This window comes from Colossoma macropomum, unplaced genomic scaffold, assembly GCF_904425465.1.
Source record: "Colossoma macropomum unplaced genomic scaffold, Colossoma_macropomum, whole genome shotgun sequence".
NCBI lineage: Eukaryota > Metazoa > Chordata > Actinopteri > Characiformes > Serrasalmidae > Colossoma > Colossoma macropomum.
This window is the reverse complement of record NW_023494795.1, coordinates 31207649-31226293: the sequence shown is the minus strand read 5'-3', so window position 1 is coordinate 31226293 and position 18645 is coordinate 31207649. Positions and strand designations below refer to the sequence as shown.

General features: G+C 36.9%; 2 protein-coding genes across 4 annotated transcripts in view; one reads left to right on the top strand and one right to left on the bottom strand.

Moving 5' to 3' along the window:
• Positions 1 to 6917, bottom strand: part of ints9 (integrator complex subunit 9) — a 34759-nt gene extending 27842 nt beyond the window's left edge. Inside the window, exons 1-8 of the mRNA XM_036582188.1 lie at positions 6817 to 6917; positions 4956 to 5083; positions 4698 to 4758; positions 4522 to 4584; positions 3821 to 3960; positions 2304 to 2390; positions 2073 to 2193; positions 231 to 365 (exon numbers count right to left, since the gene is read on the bottom strand). Coding sequence (XP_036438081.1) covers positions 231 to 365; positions 2073 to 2193; positions 2304 to 2390; positions 3821 to 3960; positions 4522 to 4584; positions 4698 to 4758; positions 4956 to 5083; positions 6817 to 6825 — 744 coding nt within the window. The 5' untranslated portion in view covers positions 6826 to 6917. The remainder of the gene's footprint in view (positions 1 to 230; positions 366 to 2072; positions 2194 to 2303; positions 2391 to 3820; positions 3961 to 4521; positions 4585 to 4697; positions 4759 to 4955; positions 5084 to 6816) is intronic.
• A 4451-nt stretch (positions 6918 to 11368) lies between these two features.
• The window catches only part of kif13bb (kinesin family member 13Bb), a 54498-nt gene continuing 47221 nt past the window's right edge, over positions 11369 to 18645 (top strand). For all 3 annotated transcript variants that reach the window (XM_036582181.1, XM_036582182.1, XM_036582180.1), the window contains exons 1-3: positions 11369 to 11946; positions 12041 to 12134; positions 16054 to 16147. In XM_036582181.1, coding sequence (XP_036438074.1) covers positions 12065 to 12134; positions 16054 to 16147 — 164 coding nt within the window. In that variant the 5' untranslated portion in view covers positions 11369 to 11946; positions 12041 to 12064. The remainder of the gene's footprint in view (positions 11947 to 12040; positions 12135 to 16053; positions 16148 to 18645) is intronic.

The following is an 18645-nucleotide window of genomic DNA, read 5'->3' as shown; positions in this document are numbered from 1 at the left end:
CGTTGCATATTCGCATAAGGCATGTCTCTGCAGCAAGTGTTTGATGATATCTGTAACTTACTGGTCAATAAACAATTACATCAAAAATTACATTTAACAAGTTCTAAGTTAAGGTATCTCCAAATATTTTGTAGCAAATGCATTAAAACTTTTTTACAGCAATAAATCGTGTTGATTATATAAGCATGCTCAGCAGGTCTGCAATGTTTCCGATTGATAAGTTGGCTGACCTGAGGGTGGGTGGTCAACAGTGATGATCCAGACACGTAGGACACCTTCTCATAGTGAGACTGGATGATCCAGTTTGAACTGCCCAGAGAGTATCCAGAGCTAAGAGGAGTGACCTGGACTGCACCAAACAGCTCCTAGAGTGCAGAGAGAGAAAAGAGCGAGAGTAAAGGAGAGAGTCCAGGTGGTAGCGAATGAGATGTATTCTATTTATAACACCTTGTGTACTTCCACTCACTGTCCACTTTATGTGCTCCACCTGCTGTTTAGCAGTGTACAGTTACAGACTCTGGTCCATCTGTTACTGCACAGTTTATCAGCCCCCCAACCTCATTCATCATTGGTCAGTTTCTGACCACAGAGCTGCTGTTGTCCAGATATTATTTGAGTAATGATCCATTCTCAGCATAGCAGTGACTCTGATATGATAGTGTGTGTGGTAATCGTATGAGTGTCTCAGACACAGCGGTGTTGCTGGAGTTTTTACTAGTGTTGTCAAACTGAATACAGTAATAACATGTTATAGCCATAAAACAATTAACGGATAGTTTTGCAAACACGTTTTCCTAGTTTAACCCTTTACACCATCTGCAGTTCCAGCCGGAAGCCTAACTGTTTACGCACCTTGCAACGATTCTGAGACTGTTGCCTCTCAATGAAGCTTTAAAATGGTGAGGTCCATTGATGGCTCTTTTGAGAAAAGTTTCCAGCTACTGCAGCGTCGTGAATTTGTTTAGTACCAAAACACATCGAGTCTGAAGTATCATTTAGAAGTAAAACTCAGCACTGTCACCAGCAATATCAGCAATATCAGCAACATCAGTAATATTAGCACTAGAGGACACTTTCAGCAGACTACACTGGACAGTGTTCACAGCACAATTTGAATAAAACAACAAGCACCAAACTTCAAAACCCACAGCAAAGTGAAAAACTCAAGTTCTCTTAGAAACAAGACACGACATAATGGTGTGAGAGCGAGAGGCTACAATTATGAAGGCGTTGGAACACGACACTTTTGCTCTCACTGGATTTCGGTCTGAACATGATTTTATACTCAGTTTCATGTTAAATTTTTGAAGCTATTAAATAATGAAGCTTATTTTGTTCAGTCATGTAGCTATAAAAAACACACTGCCTCATAAATGGAAAAAAAAAAAATCTTTCTTTTGGGGCATATTAGAGCAAATAAGACAAACGCACTTAACTGTGATTAATTACTTTAATTGTTTGAAAGCCCTAGTTTTTACACACTTCAGTGTCACTGCTGCACTGTAAAACCTGATGAGTCAACTCAAATGGTTTAAAGAAACCGATTGCCTTAAATGGCTTAAGTTAAATAACTTATTCGACCATAAATAATTCCCTGAACTAAGTATGAAAAAAACATATATTTATTGTTGTATACATATAAGTAAACTGAGTAAACTGTACAATTCAGCCACAATAAATTTTCAACAATCTTTAAAAACAACCCATTATTGGCCTGTTTGTATTTGTGTGTAAACTTCAATAAAAATAGTGAATCTAATACATTCAAATAAAGATACCTTAACTCAAAATGTGCTAAAAAATTTATCTTACTCAAAATGACTGAGTTACAATCTCAACAATTTATTTTTGAGTTAGTTTGAATTTTTCAGATTAAGTTACTCCAGCTTTCTGTGGTATTTAAGTTGCGTTAACTTTATTAAGATGTGCAGTTTGGTTTTACAGTGCAGTCTGACCGTGTTCTACAAGCTGCTACAACTTATTTTTTTAAGAGTTTTCTGACAAAGCGGACTCTGACTATAAACAGCTACAGAGATAAGAAATCAAACAGATTTGCACAAATGCAGACATACCACTTTCTGCGAATAGCCCACCAGCTGCACTTTGCTGAGAGCAGAGTTCACCTCCTGCATGCTGTAGCACCTCTTCCACGACCAAACGTCCACTGCATCCTTCAACGGGCCAGGGAGCATCCTGAATACACTCACACAGAGATAATTAATGTATACACAGAACAAAAGCAAACTAAAATGCACAACTATCACTGTCCCACTATGAGAAGACAAATCACACTGCTTCCTTACCTTTGTATTTCCTTGTTCTTCCAGCAGGTGGCAGACTGAGCCTTTGGAACTCTCTCCATGAAAGTGACCAGCTCCTCCATCAACAGCCTGACGAAACAGAACCAATAAACTTCTGACTTTCGTTATCTTTTCAACGAGCGGCTGATTATTACAGAGCTGGTACTTTATTGTACACATTTAGTGATGGTTCTTCAAAGGTTCTTTAGAAAAGAAAATTGTACTATACGGAACCATGAACACTCAAAGAACCCTTTGCATGGTGAGAGCGTTCTTCAGATTGATGAAGAATGTGCTGTGGATGGTTCTGTATAGAACTTTTTTAAAAAGGGTTCCATATAGCACCAAAAAGGGTTCTTCTATTGTTATCATGTCAAGCTTGTTATAACAGAAGAACCCTTTTTGGTGCTATATAGAACCATTTTCAAAAATGTTCTATTTAGAACCTTCCACAGCACATTCTTCATCAATCTGAAGAACTATTTCATGATGCAAATAACCTTTTAATCATGAAAAGGGTTCTTTGAGTGTTTTAATCATGGAAAGGGTTCTTTGAGTGCTTCTATATAGAACCATTTTCTTTACTGAAGAACCCTTGAAGAACCTTCATTGGTAAATGTGTACTTTATCACAGTTCAATATTTAAAGGGAAACTCCACCAATTTTTCAGAATCTCAGCATAATTCTGTTGCTGGTATGTAAACAATGCCATTCAGAGTGGTTTGATGTGAAATGGTTCACTGTAAGGAAATTTACTTTACAATGGTGGTGACAGAAACCAGGAGACATTATGTCTCCAACACAAATATACATTTTATTTATGATCCAAAATCAACAGTAAACCTACACGTGTCTTCAGAGTTTTTACACGTAATGTGATGTAATAAGTAATAATGGTTAAATAGTGGTAAACTGAAAAATATGAGTTTTCTTTGGTCCTATTTTGTCTTAAAATCCTCTGCATGTACATCTCTGCCCAACATGTGTTTTAAAAATATATTTTAGCTTTAAATGACTACTGCAAAACTATCATAAAACAATGTCTCAGGCATCAGGAAGCATATTCATAACCGTTTCTTTGAATAAGTTTCTGTGAAGGAGCTTTTAGGGATGTTACACTCTTCAGCCATTGTTCCCATCACCACCACTGTGAACAATTCTGACTTGGTAAGCTTCTGTAGAGATGTCATTCTTTCCTGTAGAGAATTCTCTGTAGAACAGAGGATTTTAGATCTAATTACTGTGAGATTGTAACCATTTAATTATCCAGAAATTTAAGGCATGCTGCTGTAAATTAGCATCAACATGTCACTGCTATAACGGGATTTTTTACCTGGATTCAATACAGTTTCACAGAGGAGTGGCAGTATGACTGGCTGTATATATTTCTTTATTTGCTCTTATATATATATATATATATATAAATAAATGACTGCTCATTTTTTACTTTTTGGTTGAAGCTACCTGCAACTCTCTACAACAGCATAAAAGAAACCTGAACAACACTGGGAAACGCCTACCTGCCGATCTGAAAGGTGGGTTCAGTAGCGTAGACTGTTCCTGAGAAGCCTGTGTGCTCAGTGATGTAGGGCAGAGCCATCATGCAGTGATAGTTAGAGATTAGGATAACATCAACAGTAGACAGGTCAAGCAGCTCTCTCTGCGAAAACAAACAAAAACTCACATCACACAAGATCACTAAAAACTTCTCTGTACTGCAGAAGAATCAATTTGAGTGTGCATTGTTCTGTAAGTCATAAAATAAACAACTTATTACATAACAAACTAATTAAGGTAAGTGTACTCTTGTAGCCCACCTAAAACAATTTTCAGACAATTTATTTATTGACATTGTGAGAACAAAACCCGGTATCTCTAAAATGGTAACTTTACAAGAAAAAAGAACAAACAAGACAAATTTTAATCAGTCATTTTTGGACCATTTTGACTGATCTGTTCATCAAGAAATTCCAATACAAGGTGAAAGATAACCAGAGTTTTCAAATCATGCCAAAAAGTGAAAAAACAGCAAAATGTAGATGCAGGGTTTTTGTGCGACATTAGTGATGTATTGGCTTGAAATAAGGGGAAACAGAAATAAAACACACATTTCTTTTGTTATGGGTTACACCGCCATATCTCATAAAATTCTAATGTGAACTAAAACCATCTGCCTTCTTTACAGCCTAAACTCCAAACACCAGTGGGTTCAGATACACACCTCAGGAAGACAGAACTCCGGCTGCGAGTCCACAAAAACACGACCGGCGCATTCCTTTAGCTCCTTCAGCAGACAACACAGAACAATGAACATGCATTCAGTTCAGCTAAGCATCGCATTAAGCCAGCATACATTTATTACAGCAGTAATTCAATAGAGCCAGAAAAAGTACCTACTTTCTCAAGGTTCACTGTACCGTCCTTAGAGACCCATCCTGGGAGTTTGGACAGTCTTGGACTGAAAGATGCCAAACAAGTCAATACAAAATGTACAAAATGTGCAGAACTTGCATAAATATGTTTATACTTTAAAGATCACATTGAACACACTAACACACCAACTTGGCCCTATAAGGCACTATAAAAAGGTTCACAATAGCAGACAAAATGAAATGAGTAACAATCCAAAAATGAGTAGTCTTGATCAGGACTTACCTGTGCACCAAAGGCAGAGGGAGAAAGTACAGCGCAGACGTGGTGTCCAGCCCACAGTCCAGCATGATTGTGGTGGATTTAAACTTGAGGACATTGCAAGGCAGCGTTGGATGACCTGACAAACAGTACTGTAAAACAAAGATCACACATTAGTTAAGCTAATGTGCAGCTATCCTGCATTTTCTTTTTTTATAAGGTCCATATCCCACATTATTCTTGTATTTAATTCGGTTCACATTTAAGTAGAACTGAATGATTCGAGGAAAATATCTAATTTCAATTTTTCTGACTAATTTGAGACTGTGATTTAACTTGGTTCAAGTCTGTTTTTTTTTTACCAAGAAGACCAGAATATCTCTTTTTTTCTGGCTTAAGGCTTGTAGTGTGTAGTGTGAATGTAGTGTGCTAGACTGCCAGTAAATTGTGGTCACAATAAATGGAGCTTTGGTTGTGTCTGATTGGTCTAACATTTCTACAGACAGTTCACAAGCTCTGCATTATAAGGTTACATTTACACTTTTAAAACGTAAGACAACATTTTTTTACAAGACACACTAAAATTTGACAAAACTGCAGCTCTTGTGATTTGAAAATTGCACCGTCCTACATTGTGATTTCAATATAAAAGTGATTAATCTTTCAGCCCTACTTTTCACTAAGGTCATTTTTAAAATGTTTGTGTAGTTCTATGTGTCAAAAACAGTAATCACTCATTCTTATATGATCACCTCTTATATCTCTTGTAATCTTTTAGAATTTAACAGACTGTTAATGTTTTTTAGCTTATTAATTCTAAAAGGAAACGCTGCTGATTTTTCAACATTTCAAGTGTTTAAGATGGAAGTCATTTATGTGGTTTGACATGAAATAGTACCCTGTAAATAAACTTACAGACTAAGATTTCTTTACAGTGGTGGTGATGGGAACCAGGGGTTACGATGTTCACAACACAAATACATTATTTATTATCCAAAACCACCAGTGACCCTACACATGTTTTCTGAGTTTTATATGTAATGTTCATGATGCTAAAATAGTGCTAAATCTGAAAATAAAAGTTTTATTTGGAGATTATTCAGCCTTAACACATCATGTGTGTACCACTCCACCATGAATGGATTTTACAAGTATGTTTTAGGCTGAAATATTATCTCAAAACTATCGTAAAACAATGTGTCAGAGATCAGGCATCATACTCATAACCATATATTTCTGTAAAGTAGCTTTTATAAGTGGACGTCTGGTTCCTATCACCACCACTGTGAACAATTCTGACTTGGTAAGTTTCTCTAGAACAGAGCATTTCACACCAAACCACTCTGAATGACTCTGTTTACATCTCAATGACTGATTCACGCAAAACTATTTTTAAAAATAGTGGTATTCCCCTTTAAAATAACAACACAACTTCTAGAGAATATATCTGCATTAATTTAGTGATTTTTCTCTCATTCAGTGACTTTTTTTCTCGTTCAGTTCACACGTAATTTGCTAAACTTCATCAAAAACACCAGTACGTTTTAAAGACTCTGGAAAGTGGAAAATTGCGTTTTATAAAACTGTAGAATTTTGTAGAAAATTGTTGGGCTGTTGCTTCAAAGGAGAAAGCAATCTGCTATTCTATCACTGACGAGGCTGAAGTTGGCTTCTTATTCGAATTGCCCGTTCCACCTTAAATGGTACGGCAGTTCCATTCTGGCATCAGGCGCCAAAAGGCAACTGCTGTACAATTTAAGGTGGAACGGGCAATTCGAATAAGAAGCCAACTTCAGCCTCGGATTTTAGCTTTACGAGGCTCCCAGGGTGGCGTCTGCGTCCGTTAGAACTGCGCTTTGTAAATAAACCGCGTATATAAACTCACCAATTTCATTTTTTATTGTGAGGTGATTGTAGTTGATGTTTAGGCTGCCTCTGTTTCCTCGGCTGCAGTTTGTCAGTGAAGGAGAATTAGCGCTCAGCGAGCGACACCGCCACCTAGAGCTCGGGAGGAATACTTAGATGGCGGGATGGGCGATTCCACTTAGGGCTGATCGATTATAGCAAAAATCATTATCACGATTATTTTGGTCAACACTGAGATCACATGATATATATAACGGATATAACGGATAAAAATGCAATGGACCAAAAATAAATTAGACCAAAACAAACACTGCTGTAAAGGAAAGGAGTGCGCTGGATTTGTACATAATACAAAAGGAGAGCATCGTTGCAAATGGAATGCGGCACTCGAAGAGCTTGTTTTTACAATTGTTTGAAACTAAATTCATAACTGAAAATGAAATTCAATTAAACACCAAACACATCTAATTGCATTCATGTTTTTTAATTATTTCTTTCTGAAATTCAATCTGATACCAGAGCTGGTTTGAGGGGAGCCCGGCCCTTTTCTCCTCCATTTCTCCTGTTATAACAAAAACATGAGTGCAAAACATTAGAGTGAGTCCTCAGTGAATAGGGGTGAATAAAGCTAAAAGGCTAAAAATGAAAAAATATTTTTTTTTAACCATTTGTGTGGGACCCTTCTTTATTTTTGGAAAATAGAAATACGCACACATTTTCTAAGCCACTTATCCTTCTGGGTCACCGGGTGGTAGAAATATGATTCCGTTAAAAATTGAAAGAAAACTTATCCCTTTATCTTTCAATTTTTCTACAGGTTTGGCCAATAGAATGCTAACATTACTGCTACTCAGTTTTGGGCTGGCATTACTGCTGCTGAGCTCTGACTGGCTGGCATTACTGCAGCTGAGCTCTGATTGGTTGGCAATACTGCTACTGAGTGCTGATTGGTTGGCATTACTGCTACTGAGTGCTGATTGGTTGGCATTACTGCTACTGAGTGCTAATTAGTTTGCATTACTGCTACTGAGTGCTGATTGGTTGGCATTACTGCTACTGAGTGCTGATTGGTTGGCATTACTGCTACTGAGTGCTAATTAGTTTGCATTACTGCTGCTGAGTGCTGATTGGTTGGCATTACTGCTGCTGAGTGCTAATTAGTTTGCATTACTGCTACTGAGTGCTGATTGGTTGGCATTACTGCTACTGAGTGCTGATTGGTTGGCATTACTGCTACTGAGTGCTAATTAGTTTGCATTACTGCTGCTGAGTGCTGATTGGTTGGCATTACTGCTGCTGAGTGCTAATTAGTTTGCATTACTGCTACTGAGTGCTAATTAGTTTGCATTACTGCTGCTGAGTGCTGATTGGTTGGCATTACTGCTGCTGAGTGCTGTGCTGATTGGTGGGCATTACTGCTGCTGAGTGCTGATTGGTTGGCATTACTGCTGCTGAGTGCTGTGCTGATTGGTGGGCATTACTGCTGCTGAGTGCTGATTGGTTGGCATCACTGCTCAATCATCAAGCAGCTGATTAACACAGAAGGCGTAAATGCTAGAAATTGTCAGCACATTAAAGTTAGGTTGGTTATTATCTGCACTGTGTGCAAAGCAAGAGACGTGCGTTGAAAATTTTGAGGATCCAGTGACCGTGGTTGCAAAAATGTACATAGGATAAAACATATTGAGTTTGGAACCATTTTGTTAACCGCAGGGTGTGATAGCAGAGATTTCTGAAAATCTCATTTATTTTCCCATAGAAAATAAAGCTTAGACCTGGTGTTTCTGATATGAGCATATTCACATGACTTCAGTGGACTGTGTGTTCAAGTACCTGATAACAACGTGACCACACCCCTGATAAGAGTATGACAACACCCCTAATAAGAGTATGACCACGTCCATGATAAAAATATTACCACGCCCCTGATAACAATATGACCACGTCCATGATAACAATATGACCACGCCCCTGATAACAATATGACCACACCCCTGATAACAATATGGCCACACCCCTGATTACAATATGACCACATCCCTGATAACAATATGGCCACACCCCTGATAACAATATGGCCACACCCCTGATTACAATATGACCACACCCCTGATAACAATATGGCCACACCCCTGATAACAATATGGCCACACCCCTGATAACAATATGACCACACCCCTGATAACAATATGACCACACCCCTGATTACAATATGACCACACCCCTGATAACAATATGGCCACACCCCTGATAACAATATGACCACACCCCTGATAACAATATGGCCACACCCCTGATAACAATATGACCACACCCCTGATAACAATATGGCCACACCCCTGATAACAATATGGCCACACCCCTGATAACAATATGGCCACGTCCCTGATAACAATGTTATTACTTTGTTAGTAATATTGTAATACTGTACTGTAATGTAGTAATTAGTAACATATGATACTAAAGATAAAAGCGTGTTTGTTGTTTACTCAATGTTGATTAATATACACAGAAAGTCAACAGAACACAAAAATGAGTGTCAAAGCCAACTGAACTGCTAAGAGCAGGTCTGCCAAAGTGAGACACAGTGTACTGTGAAGAACTGACGTGCCTTTTTCATTATTTTGATCAGTTGTGAAGCTGATTTGTAAAAGATGCACTTAAATATGAAGCACATAATGTGAAGATTATTTGTGATGGGTGTGTCTCTGCACTGTGTCCTGTTGTCTCTGTGGTAAACACGTCTCATAATGGGTGTGTTTCTGTAGTGGACATGTCTGTGCAGTAGGTCTGTAGGTGTGAGGTGTGTGTTATCTGTGGAAAATATCACATTCATAAACACAGAGGCTTAAAGAAACATCACACGTAATTTCCACATTCAAAATAGAAAAAGCTTATTACAAAAAAGAAAAAAACAGCTCATTAAAAATCAGGCACCAACAGCATTTTTAAGAGCCAAACAAAAACCACTGATCCATGCAAATCATGCAAACCATTAATCTCTCTAAAGTGGACTTACCTGAGTCACCCATGTTAACATGGGTTAATGCAGGAATGCAGACTTTTTTTTGATAGGTGGACACGTTCACATGACAGAACGCCAAGGCCTATTGGATTAAGATACATTAAAAAATATAATAAATCAAGTAAAGATAAAAGTAGCAATGCCAATTAATAAATAAACTTGCTTATTAAGCAAACAAGCAAACAAACAAACAATAAAGCAGTTATCTGTTGCTGTTGGCAAGCTAATATTTTGGTCACAGTTGCAGACATTTTAGCCCTGTTATTATGTACATGCTCCGAAAGGATTGAAGAACGCTAAATAGGAAAAAAGAAGGAACTGTAAAGCACTGAGTTCTCTTAATCTCTTCTTTTCATCTCTCTTCATTTACATGTGACACCCCAGTGTACCTATATTGGGATCCAAGTGACCACACTGAAAATTGAAATCAAAATGGATACCTGGGATTTTTTGCATTTAATTTAAAAATAAAGAACATTTAAGAATTTAAGCATTTAAGAATTTTGCAAAATTTAAAATCAAGAAAAGTTTTGACAAGTAAAAGGAAGAAAAATATTCAAGATTCTGCACAGTTTTTTCATCTTTGTTCAAATGTAAACAAATGTAAAAATTCATCTCAAAATTTTAAACTGCTGATAATAAAGTTAACAAATCTTTCTGTTAAATTTGAATGGAATGCAAAACTGAAGCATCACTTCTGGTCTCAGACTTTTAAACCCCACTGCATATTTTTCATATTTCTCTTCCTTTTGTTCTCTGCAGTGAACCATTTCACACCAAACCACTCCGAATGACTTTGTTTACATCTTAACCACGTAATTACGCAGGAATTAAAGACATCTGATCCCCTTTTGAGTCATTTTTGAGCTGATACACACTTAAAAAAGGTATTTTTTTCAATGGTTCTTTAGTAGAGAAAATGGTTCTATATAGAACCATGGACACTCAAAGACCCTTTGCTTGATTGAAGGGTTTTCTGCATCGCGAATGGAGAATGTGCTGTAGATGGTTCTATATAGAACCTGTATGAAAAGTGTTCTATACAACACCAAAAACAATCTATTGTTATGATGTCAAGTTTATAATAGTAGAAGAATGCTTTTTGGTGCTGTATAGAACCCTTTTCAAAAAGGTTCTACATAGAGCCATCTACAGCACATTCTCCATTCGCGATGCAGAAAACCCTTCAATCAAGCAAAGGGTCTTTGAGTGTCCATGGTTCTATATAGAACCAAAAAATGGCTGGTGTTCTCATGTAGAACTGCAGTGGAACAACTTAGAACATCAAACATCTTTCAGTTTAGGAAGTGAAGTTTCTCTTTTTGGATACTTTTTTAACTCCATTGTATTTTTTCTTTTTTTCTTCTTTTTTTCTGGGTGACTTTATTGTGATGAAAATTATTGAAAACTACTATAAAAAATATATATATATACGAAAAAAGTAGCTAAGGATTCTGCCAAAAGGGCGTGTTTAAGGGCGTGTTCGTACGGTATGCACATAGTTTGTGGGCGGGGTGTACAATGGGCGTGTCTTTGTGGGCGTATCCCTTGCTAATCCTCCTCCACCTGCCTCAGTCCGGAGCTGCGGGGGTGAAAAATGGCGAGCTGGAAAGGAAACAGGTGGAAGTTTCTCATTCTTCAGCAGGAGCTCTGAAGAACCTGTACAGATCAAGATTAAGTTCGTTACCTTTTAAACAGTCAGTGTAAAAGGCGCCTGACGCGAAGTTTGTTTGTTTGTTTGTTGTTTTTCCTGCCTGGGGGACAGCTAACCGAACTGGCTAGCAGAAGGAGCTAAATCTGTACCCTGTCTGTCTATCTCTATCTCTCTCTCTCTCGCTCTCTCTCTCTCTCTCTCTCTCTCTCTCTCGCTCTCTCTCTCTCTCTCTCTCTCTCTTTATGCCCTTTTCACTTTTCGTGTTCGTAAAGGAAGGAGGAACTCCGGGAGAACCTCGCGGGGTCTGAGTCTTTAAAGTAAATAACCGCCAACATTAAGAACATTAACGGTAGCGGCGGTGAAGTTGAAGGCGGTGCAGCTCCATTGGTTAATCCTGCTGTTTAATAGGAGTTGACAGTTGACTATGGCAGGAAACGTGTTCAGCTGATCGGTTCGTGTGGAAGAAACAGGTAAAGTAAGAGCGAAGTCACTTTGTTCGACGTCTAGAACTCAAATTGTCGCTATGCTTTCAAACATTACATATGACTTGTCCCACTATTTTAGGCGATTATAATAACCTCCAGAACCATGGATGACCCCAGTGTGAATGACTCTAATGTGAAGGTGGCTGTTCGGGTCAGACCCATGAACAGGAGAGGTAAGAAAACACCAGCACCCCCCAAAACACTCTTTACTGTGGAAGCCCAGTTCTAACATTTAAAGTAAAAAATCTGATCTAAAACTGATTATTATTTTTTCATTATTAAGTGAATTGCTATGCTATTTATTTTACATTATATGTACATTATAATGACTTAGTACCTCAAAATAATGACCTAGTGTCTCAAAATAATGACTTAGTATCTCAAAATAAGACTTATTATCTCCAAACAATGACTTAGTACCTCAAAATAATGACTTACTATCTCAAAATAATGACTTAGCGACCTCAAAATAATGAATTAGTATCTCAAAATAATGACTTAGTATCTCAAAATAATGACTTAGTATCTCAAAATAAGACTATCTGGTTCCTGTCACCACCACTGTGAACAGTTCTTACCACTGTGAACAGTTCTTACCACTGTGAACAGTTCTCTAGAACAGTCCATTTCACACCAAACCGCTCTGAATGACTTTGTTTACATCTTAACCATTTAATTATGCAGAAATTCCCTTTAGGTCATTTCTGAGCTGCTATTTTTGTACGTCTGCTCAAGTTGTGTTTGGACATGTGCTTTTATTTTAACTTGAGTCATTATTTTACTAAAGTAGCAACACTTTTTCTTGAGTATGGGTTTGGGCTCCCTGACTCTGACGAAACCTCCTGGAGTACTGAGGTCGTCATAGAAGTGCAGTGGAACTTCTTATTACGCCCAGCATCTTTCAGCCCTAGGAACTGAAGTTTATTTCAGTTTTTTGATACTTTTGGTCTAAAATAAAATGCTAAAACTCCAAAGTGAGAGGAGTGATGAGTAAAGTAGATCAGGAGCTGAATCTACATGACAGAATGAAACTAAAGTCAAAAACTCTGTGTGAAGTACAAAAATTGTACTTATGTACATGTAAGTGTTTAAAAGTAAGTTATTGTCTGCCTCTGTTGTCTTTAGCACGGTGCAGATGGTATTCAGAGCCTGGAAGACCCCATGAACAGGGTCGCACTGCAGAGCTTCCAAAAATGAAAGTGATTTTTGGTGCTTTCCTGTCAGCTTGGAAGAGCTGCACATTTTCCATGTTGTGTCTCTCAAGCTGGAGAGTTTCCTGCTGAATTGTTGTTGACTGAATGGTCTGTACTGCCAAGCTTTTAATAGGCCTACATCATGAAAAAAGGAATTTTCTTTGCTTTTGAAGAAGAAAATGTTTGAGGTGGTATATAAACATTGTTAAAGTTACAATGCACTGTTCACCCCCCAGTCCATACAGTCCATATAAGGAAACTAAAGTGCAAAAAAAAAAAGCCCAGTTTGAATTTACTGTTTTTGTGATGAATGCATTTTCATGTATTTACTTATTCATGTATTTACTGATATGTGGAACACGTCTCTTTCGTGCATGAAAATGACATACATCCTAAGTTTATTCTAAATCTGCAATATCAAAATCCAATCAAATTTGTAAATAAACTTTTTTGGAACAGGTCAAATGCCTATAGAACCTTATAATCCTAAGAACTCACTTTCTGCTTGGAATTAAAAGCTTCTGTCTGGCAAAACGTGAAAAGAGGCATCAACTGTCAAAAATGAGAAACAGTTTACTCGTAATTTCTTTTAAAACAAATAATTGTGTTCTAACAGAGTGTTAACATTATTAGAACATGAAATTTAATACCTTTTCTGACATTTTAATGACATTTATTTCTGTTATTTATTTATTATGACATTTCTTGTCTTAGGATAAATCTTCTTTTTCTTGTTTAAAAAAGCATTGATTGATAGATTAAGTATGAAGGTCAGTATTAAATATTTTGTCCAGTGCAGAGGTCAGTTTTTGGTTGGAACTATTAGTTCAAGTCAGTATAAAAGTATGAGGCTTTGTTTTGCATCAGAAATGTGACTCTAATGCACCAAAATGTCTTATTTTAGGAGAAAAAAGAAAAGAGGGATGAATGAAGAAGTTAATGTATATGTTGTATTTAAGACTCCATCAATTCAAATGTTCACAATTTAATTACCTTTAAGGCTTAATATTTATGACATTTAAGACAATAAGACTTGCAAAAAATGCAAGAAGACAGTCAGTCATGTTTTCATGTTTCAGAAAGTTTTATAAACGTTTCCCACAGTCACTGAGCAGTGCAGTGACATGATATAGAAGTGGAACCTTGTGTGTATTTGAAGTGCTGGTTGGCTCACAGATAGAACCTTATAGAACCAAGTTAGAGTTTGACTTTGAAGATAGCCTTTTTGTTTTTTGGATAAAGAGTCAAAAATGCATACAATTTAAACAAACACCTTACATAATGTTAAGAAGTTGTTACAGAATAAGAATACGTGGATAACTCAAATTTGACAAAAATGTCAGATAGAACTTTATAATTCCAAGGAGACGATATGTCAGGGTTAAAAACCAGATCAGCCTGTGTAATTCTAAGAGACAAAGAGAGGTTGAAGGGTACATAAACCCACAAGAACATCATAACTGTATGTCAGGGGACAAAAATAAAATGCAAGAAAAAGGCAGGATATGGGCCCTTTAATGGAAGACTGCCAGGGCTAATTTCAGAGGAATTACTCATTCAGCTGGCACTGAGATGTATTCTTGTTTCAGCACTGGTCTTGTTGTTTGGTCAGATGGCCTGTCAGAATTAAAGGTCCCATGACTTTTTAAGGCAAAATCAAAATGATTTAATTTCTTATTTTGTCCTATTTTGTATTTCGCTGTTGTCGGAAGAAAACCTCTTATCTCCAAAATGGTAACTTTACAGGAGAAGGAAAAAACCTACTTTGCTGTTAATGTAAGTCAATGAAACCAGACTTTTTTCCAAATCATTTTAGGTCATTTTTTTTAGTCCATTCATCATGAAATTTACATACAATATAAAGGGTAACATGTATTTTCAAATTATGTCAAAAACTGAAAAACGTCTAAAATGGAGATACAAGGTTTTCTTCCAAAAACAGCGGTTTGTTTGTACTGATTGTGTATTTTATTCTAATTCCATATGTTCCTACATAGGGAATGCAGATAGGAAAAACAGCAATGTTTTTGTACATAGTCCTTGAAAAAATAAGACTAAACCTTTAGGGGCAGTTTCCAATACCCAGATTTGGCCCAAAAAAATATTGTAGCATCACCACTGATAGTGCACTTAGTCCAAGACTAGGCTTAAGCCATGTCCACGAAGCTGGAGTCTTATACCATTTGGGTCATTCTCTAGAAACTCCCTCAAACCATGACCATAAATGCTTGAGTGTCGTAAAAATGACGCATATAAATAATATTTGTTTATGAACAGTATAATTTAGTAGATAAATTGGAGCATCGTAATGTTCATTTTTAATTTGAAAGTTTTTTTTTTTTTTACCTTTATTATCATTACTGCTTTGTTTAACTAAAAAAACAGGTTTGCGTTGCTTTTAACTGTTGACTTTAATGTTTTCCTGGTAAACTGTGAGAAAGTGAACTAAAACAACAAAATGCTTAGTAAGAAAAATGCAAAATACTGCATTTTGGAAAATATGTATGTTTTAGTAGTTAACTTTAAAACACTATGACAAGTTTACAGATTATGAAAAGAAAAGCTGTTAAAAAACAGTGTTTACACATTTATCTTTAATCTTATTGTGTTGCTATGGGAATTTGGTCATTTAAGTTGGAAAATGTTAGTAAAAATCAATTAAAGATAAATTAAATCACTTATTATTATTATTATTATTATTATTATATTTTAAAATATTTAAACAGATCTTATTTTTGTATATTTAAACATTATAATTTTTAGTCATTTTAATTGTTTTGAAAATCCCAGTAGTGTTGCGTTCATGAGAATAACCCTTTTTGTTCATCTGTGTGTCTGTAATCAGAGTGTGCATTATCAGTGTTTATTCAGTGCTTCTGCATTTTGTTCTCCAACACAGAGAAGGACCTGAAGACAAAATGTGTGGTGGAGATGGAAGGGAACCAGACGGTGCTGCTTCCTGCAAGCAGCAACCTCGGAAAGGGGGACAGTAGGTAGGGGTGTGTGAGTGTGTGTTTTGCTGAGTATGTGCATTCAGACTAATTTTGATATCTGAGCTGATACTGATTGAAGGCCACATTTAAGCGAATTTCAACAGCGAAACAAATACAGCCGTCCCTTCAGTAGCTGTGTCCCCAAATTCATGGAAGTGCATTGTCAAGGCAAATGACACTATTTTCAATACTCCTGACCATAAAACCCTTTGAAAATGTCGTACAGACTAAATGTCATGATTTAGCATTAGAGCGAACAAAAACACAGGAAGTAATATAGCTAACGTTTAGCTAGGTTGTGAGTTAGCAAGCTGTCACCGCAAAATGCCACTGCAAAGCTAACCACAAACTTAATGGTACAAAACAATACTGACCTACTAATTCTGTAAAACTGCGAAAATAAGTTAATGTTACTCACCTGTCAAACTGAAACAGAGTAACTGTTCCCTTTTAATTCCTTTCATGCTTTCAACTCTTTGAACAGCTGAATTCAGCTTCTTTTTTGCCAGTTTCTTGTTCAAATGTTCGTCCACTTTCAATAGTGCAGCAGTTACATTCTGGCATGCCTCACGTTAGTGTAACCATTGAAATAGCCGGCGCCTACGCTAACAGGACGTAATGGTCCTCCTGCTTCACAGATGAGTTTTTAAATGTAGCTGAAAAGCTAAAATAGCTTTTGTAGTTCTGTGATTAATTTTTATTTTCATTTCCTGCCAAAGCCGCAGGTCATAATGCTAGTGCAGCGTAAGCTAAGCTAAGATTAGCGCTTTGATGCTAACAGAAGCTAATCCTTAAAGCTTTGAAGACAAACCATGTTTATTACAGCTCCTCATGTTTACACGGCAAGTTTACAGCATAATTGGGGCCAAATATGTAATATACAGGAAAAATGTTTTTATTAGTGAAATAGATATGACGAGGCTGAGGTTGGCTTCCTATTCAGCAGCTTCTGGTCTGCATTTTCCCATTCCACCGTAAATGGTGCCGAAGTTACATTTTGGCACCTCAGGCGAAATATGGCTCATGTATATTTTGTCACTGATCAGCTCTCAGGATGGGCTAAGTTAGAGAAATATCGGCTGATCACTGATTGTGTATTTGGGCTGAAAATCGGCAGATACCGTTGCATAACCAATCAGTTCATCTCCTGCTGTCATTATTGCCATTAAAGCTGTAGGCTCAGAGCTCAAAAACAAAAACAGCCTGTTTAATTCTAAGGGTCAAAGAGAGGTTGGAAAATGGCCGTGTAAAAATTAGTTATGACCATTTTTGGTACATAAAACTGCACAAGATTTATAAGTAAAAAAAAGGATATGGGCCCTTAAACTACATACAGTTGCTGTACACATTTAGGGGCAAACCTGTCTGTTCTAGGTTTATAAGCATATCACTCTCTGTTGCTTCCATTTTTTGGCCTGTAGTGTACAAGTAGAGGTACTTTTATGTATGTATATGAGAGAGTGAAAGAGAGAGCGAGAGGTTTTTATCCCATCCGCAAGACAATGGAGATATTTAGCTGAAAAGCTTAAATATTTTACCTCATTATCTACTTATGTCAGCCTCTGCTCGGCTCCATGCTGTCTGTGTCCTGGTATTTATCGGGTTTTGCCCGTCCCACCGCTTGCCCAAATTCTTCCTCCTCGGCCTTCAGATGTCATAGCAACTAGTGGAAAGTCACTGCAAGGTCAAATGTAACCCTGGAGACTTGAGCTGGAAAAGAAAGATAAATTGCTTTTCTTGGACTGGAGCTTTAAGGATAATGTAGCTACCACAGAATGAAGCTTATTTAGCTTTTAACCTGCATGTCAAAAAAACACTTGATTTGTGGTTAACTAATCTAGTAGAATGTTGCATGTTTACATTGTGTAAACAAATGCTGCACCTGTCCCATGGTCCATTTAGACATTTTGCACGGTGCTTTTGTTTTAGACTACTGACCCCACCTACAAAACTAACAATACAGAACACAGCTAGTGAAGAAGCATCTAATACACTCCAGTTATACAGTGTTTAAATTTGTTATTTTTGAAAAATAATCACTTTGCAAAATCACATTACTCTACCATCTTAGGTCTTAAACTAAGTCTTAAACTAAAATGACTTAAAACTGAGTCATTTTGTTTATTTCACATTTAATTCTTTCCAGTTAACACTTTTCAAGTTCATTAGGAGGAGCAGTGACCTCAGCTGGTACGTTGGCCCTTGATTTCACGCGCTAAGGCAGATTCATTTGTGCTCAAAGCTGTGCTTGTTTCCACGTCAAACGAAAGTTTCATGAGTCAGACGCAGAGTAGTTTGTACGTCATTAAAGGTGACCAGATCTGTGTTCCTTGATGAATAATGTCCAAAATGTTGGCTAAATAAATACTAGCACATTTGCTATGCTTTTTATTAGAGAAATTTATGATATAAACGTTATTTGCTCTTCAATGAGCCAAACTGGCATTTTATATTTTTAATGTAAAATGAGTTAGATGAATCATGAACCCATTGAAATT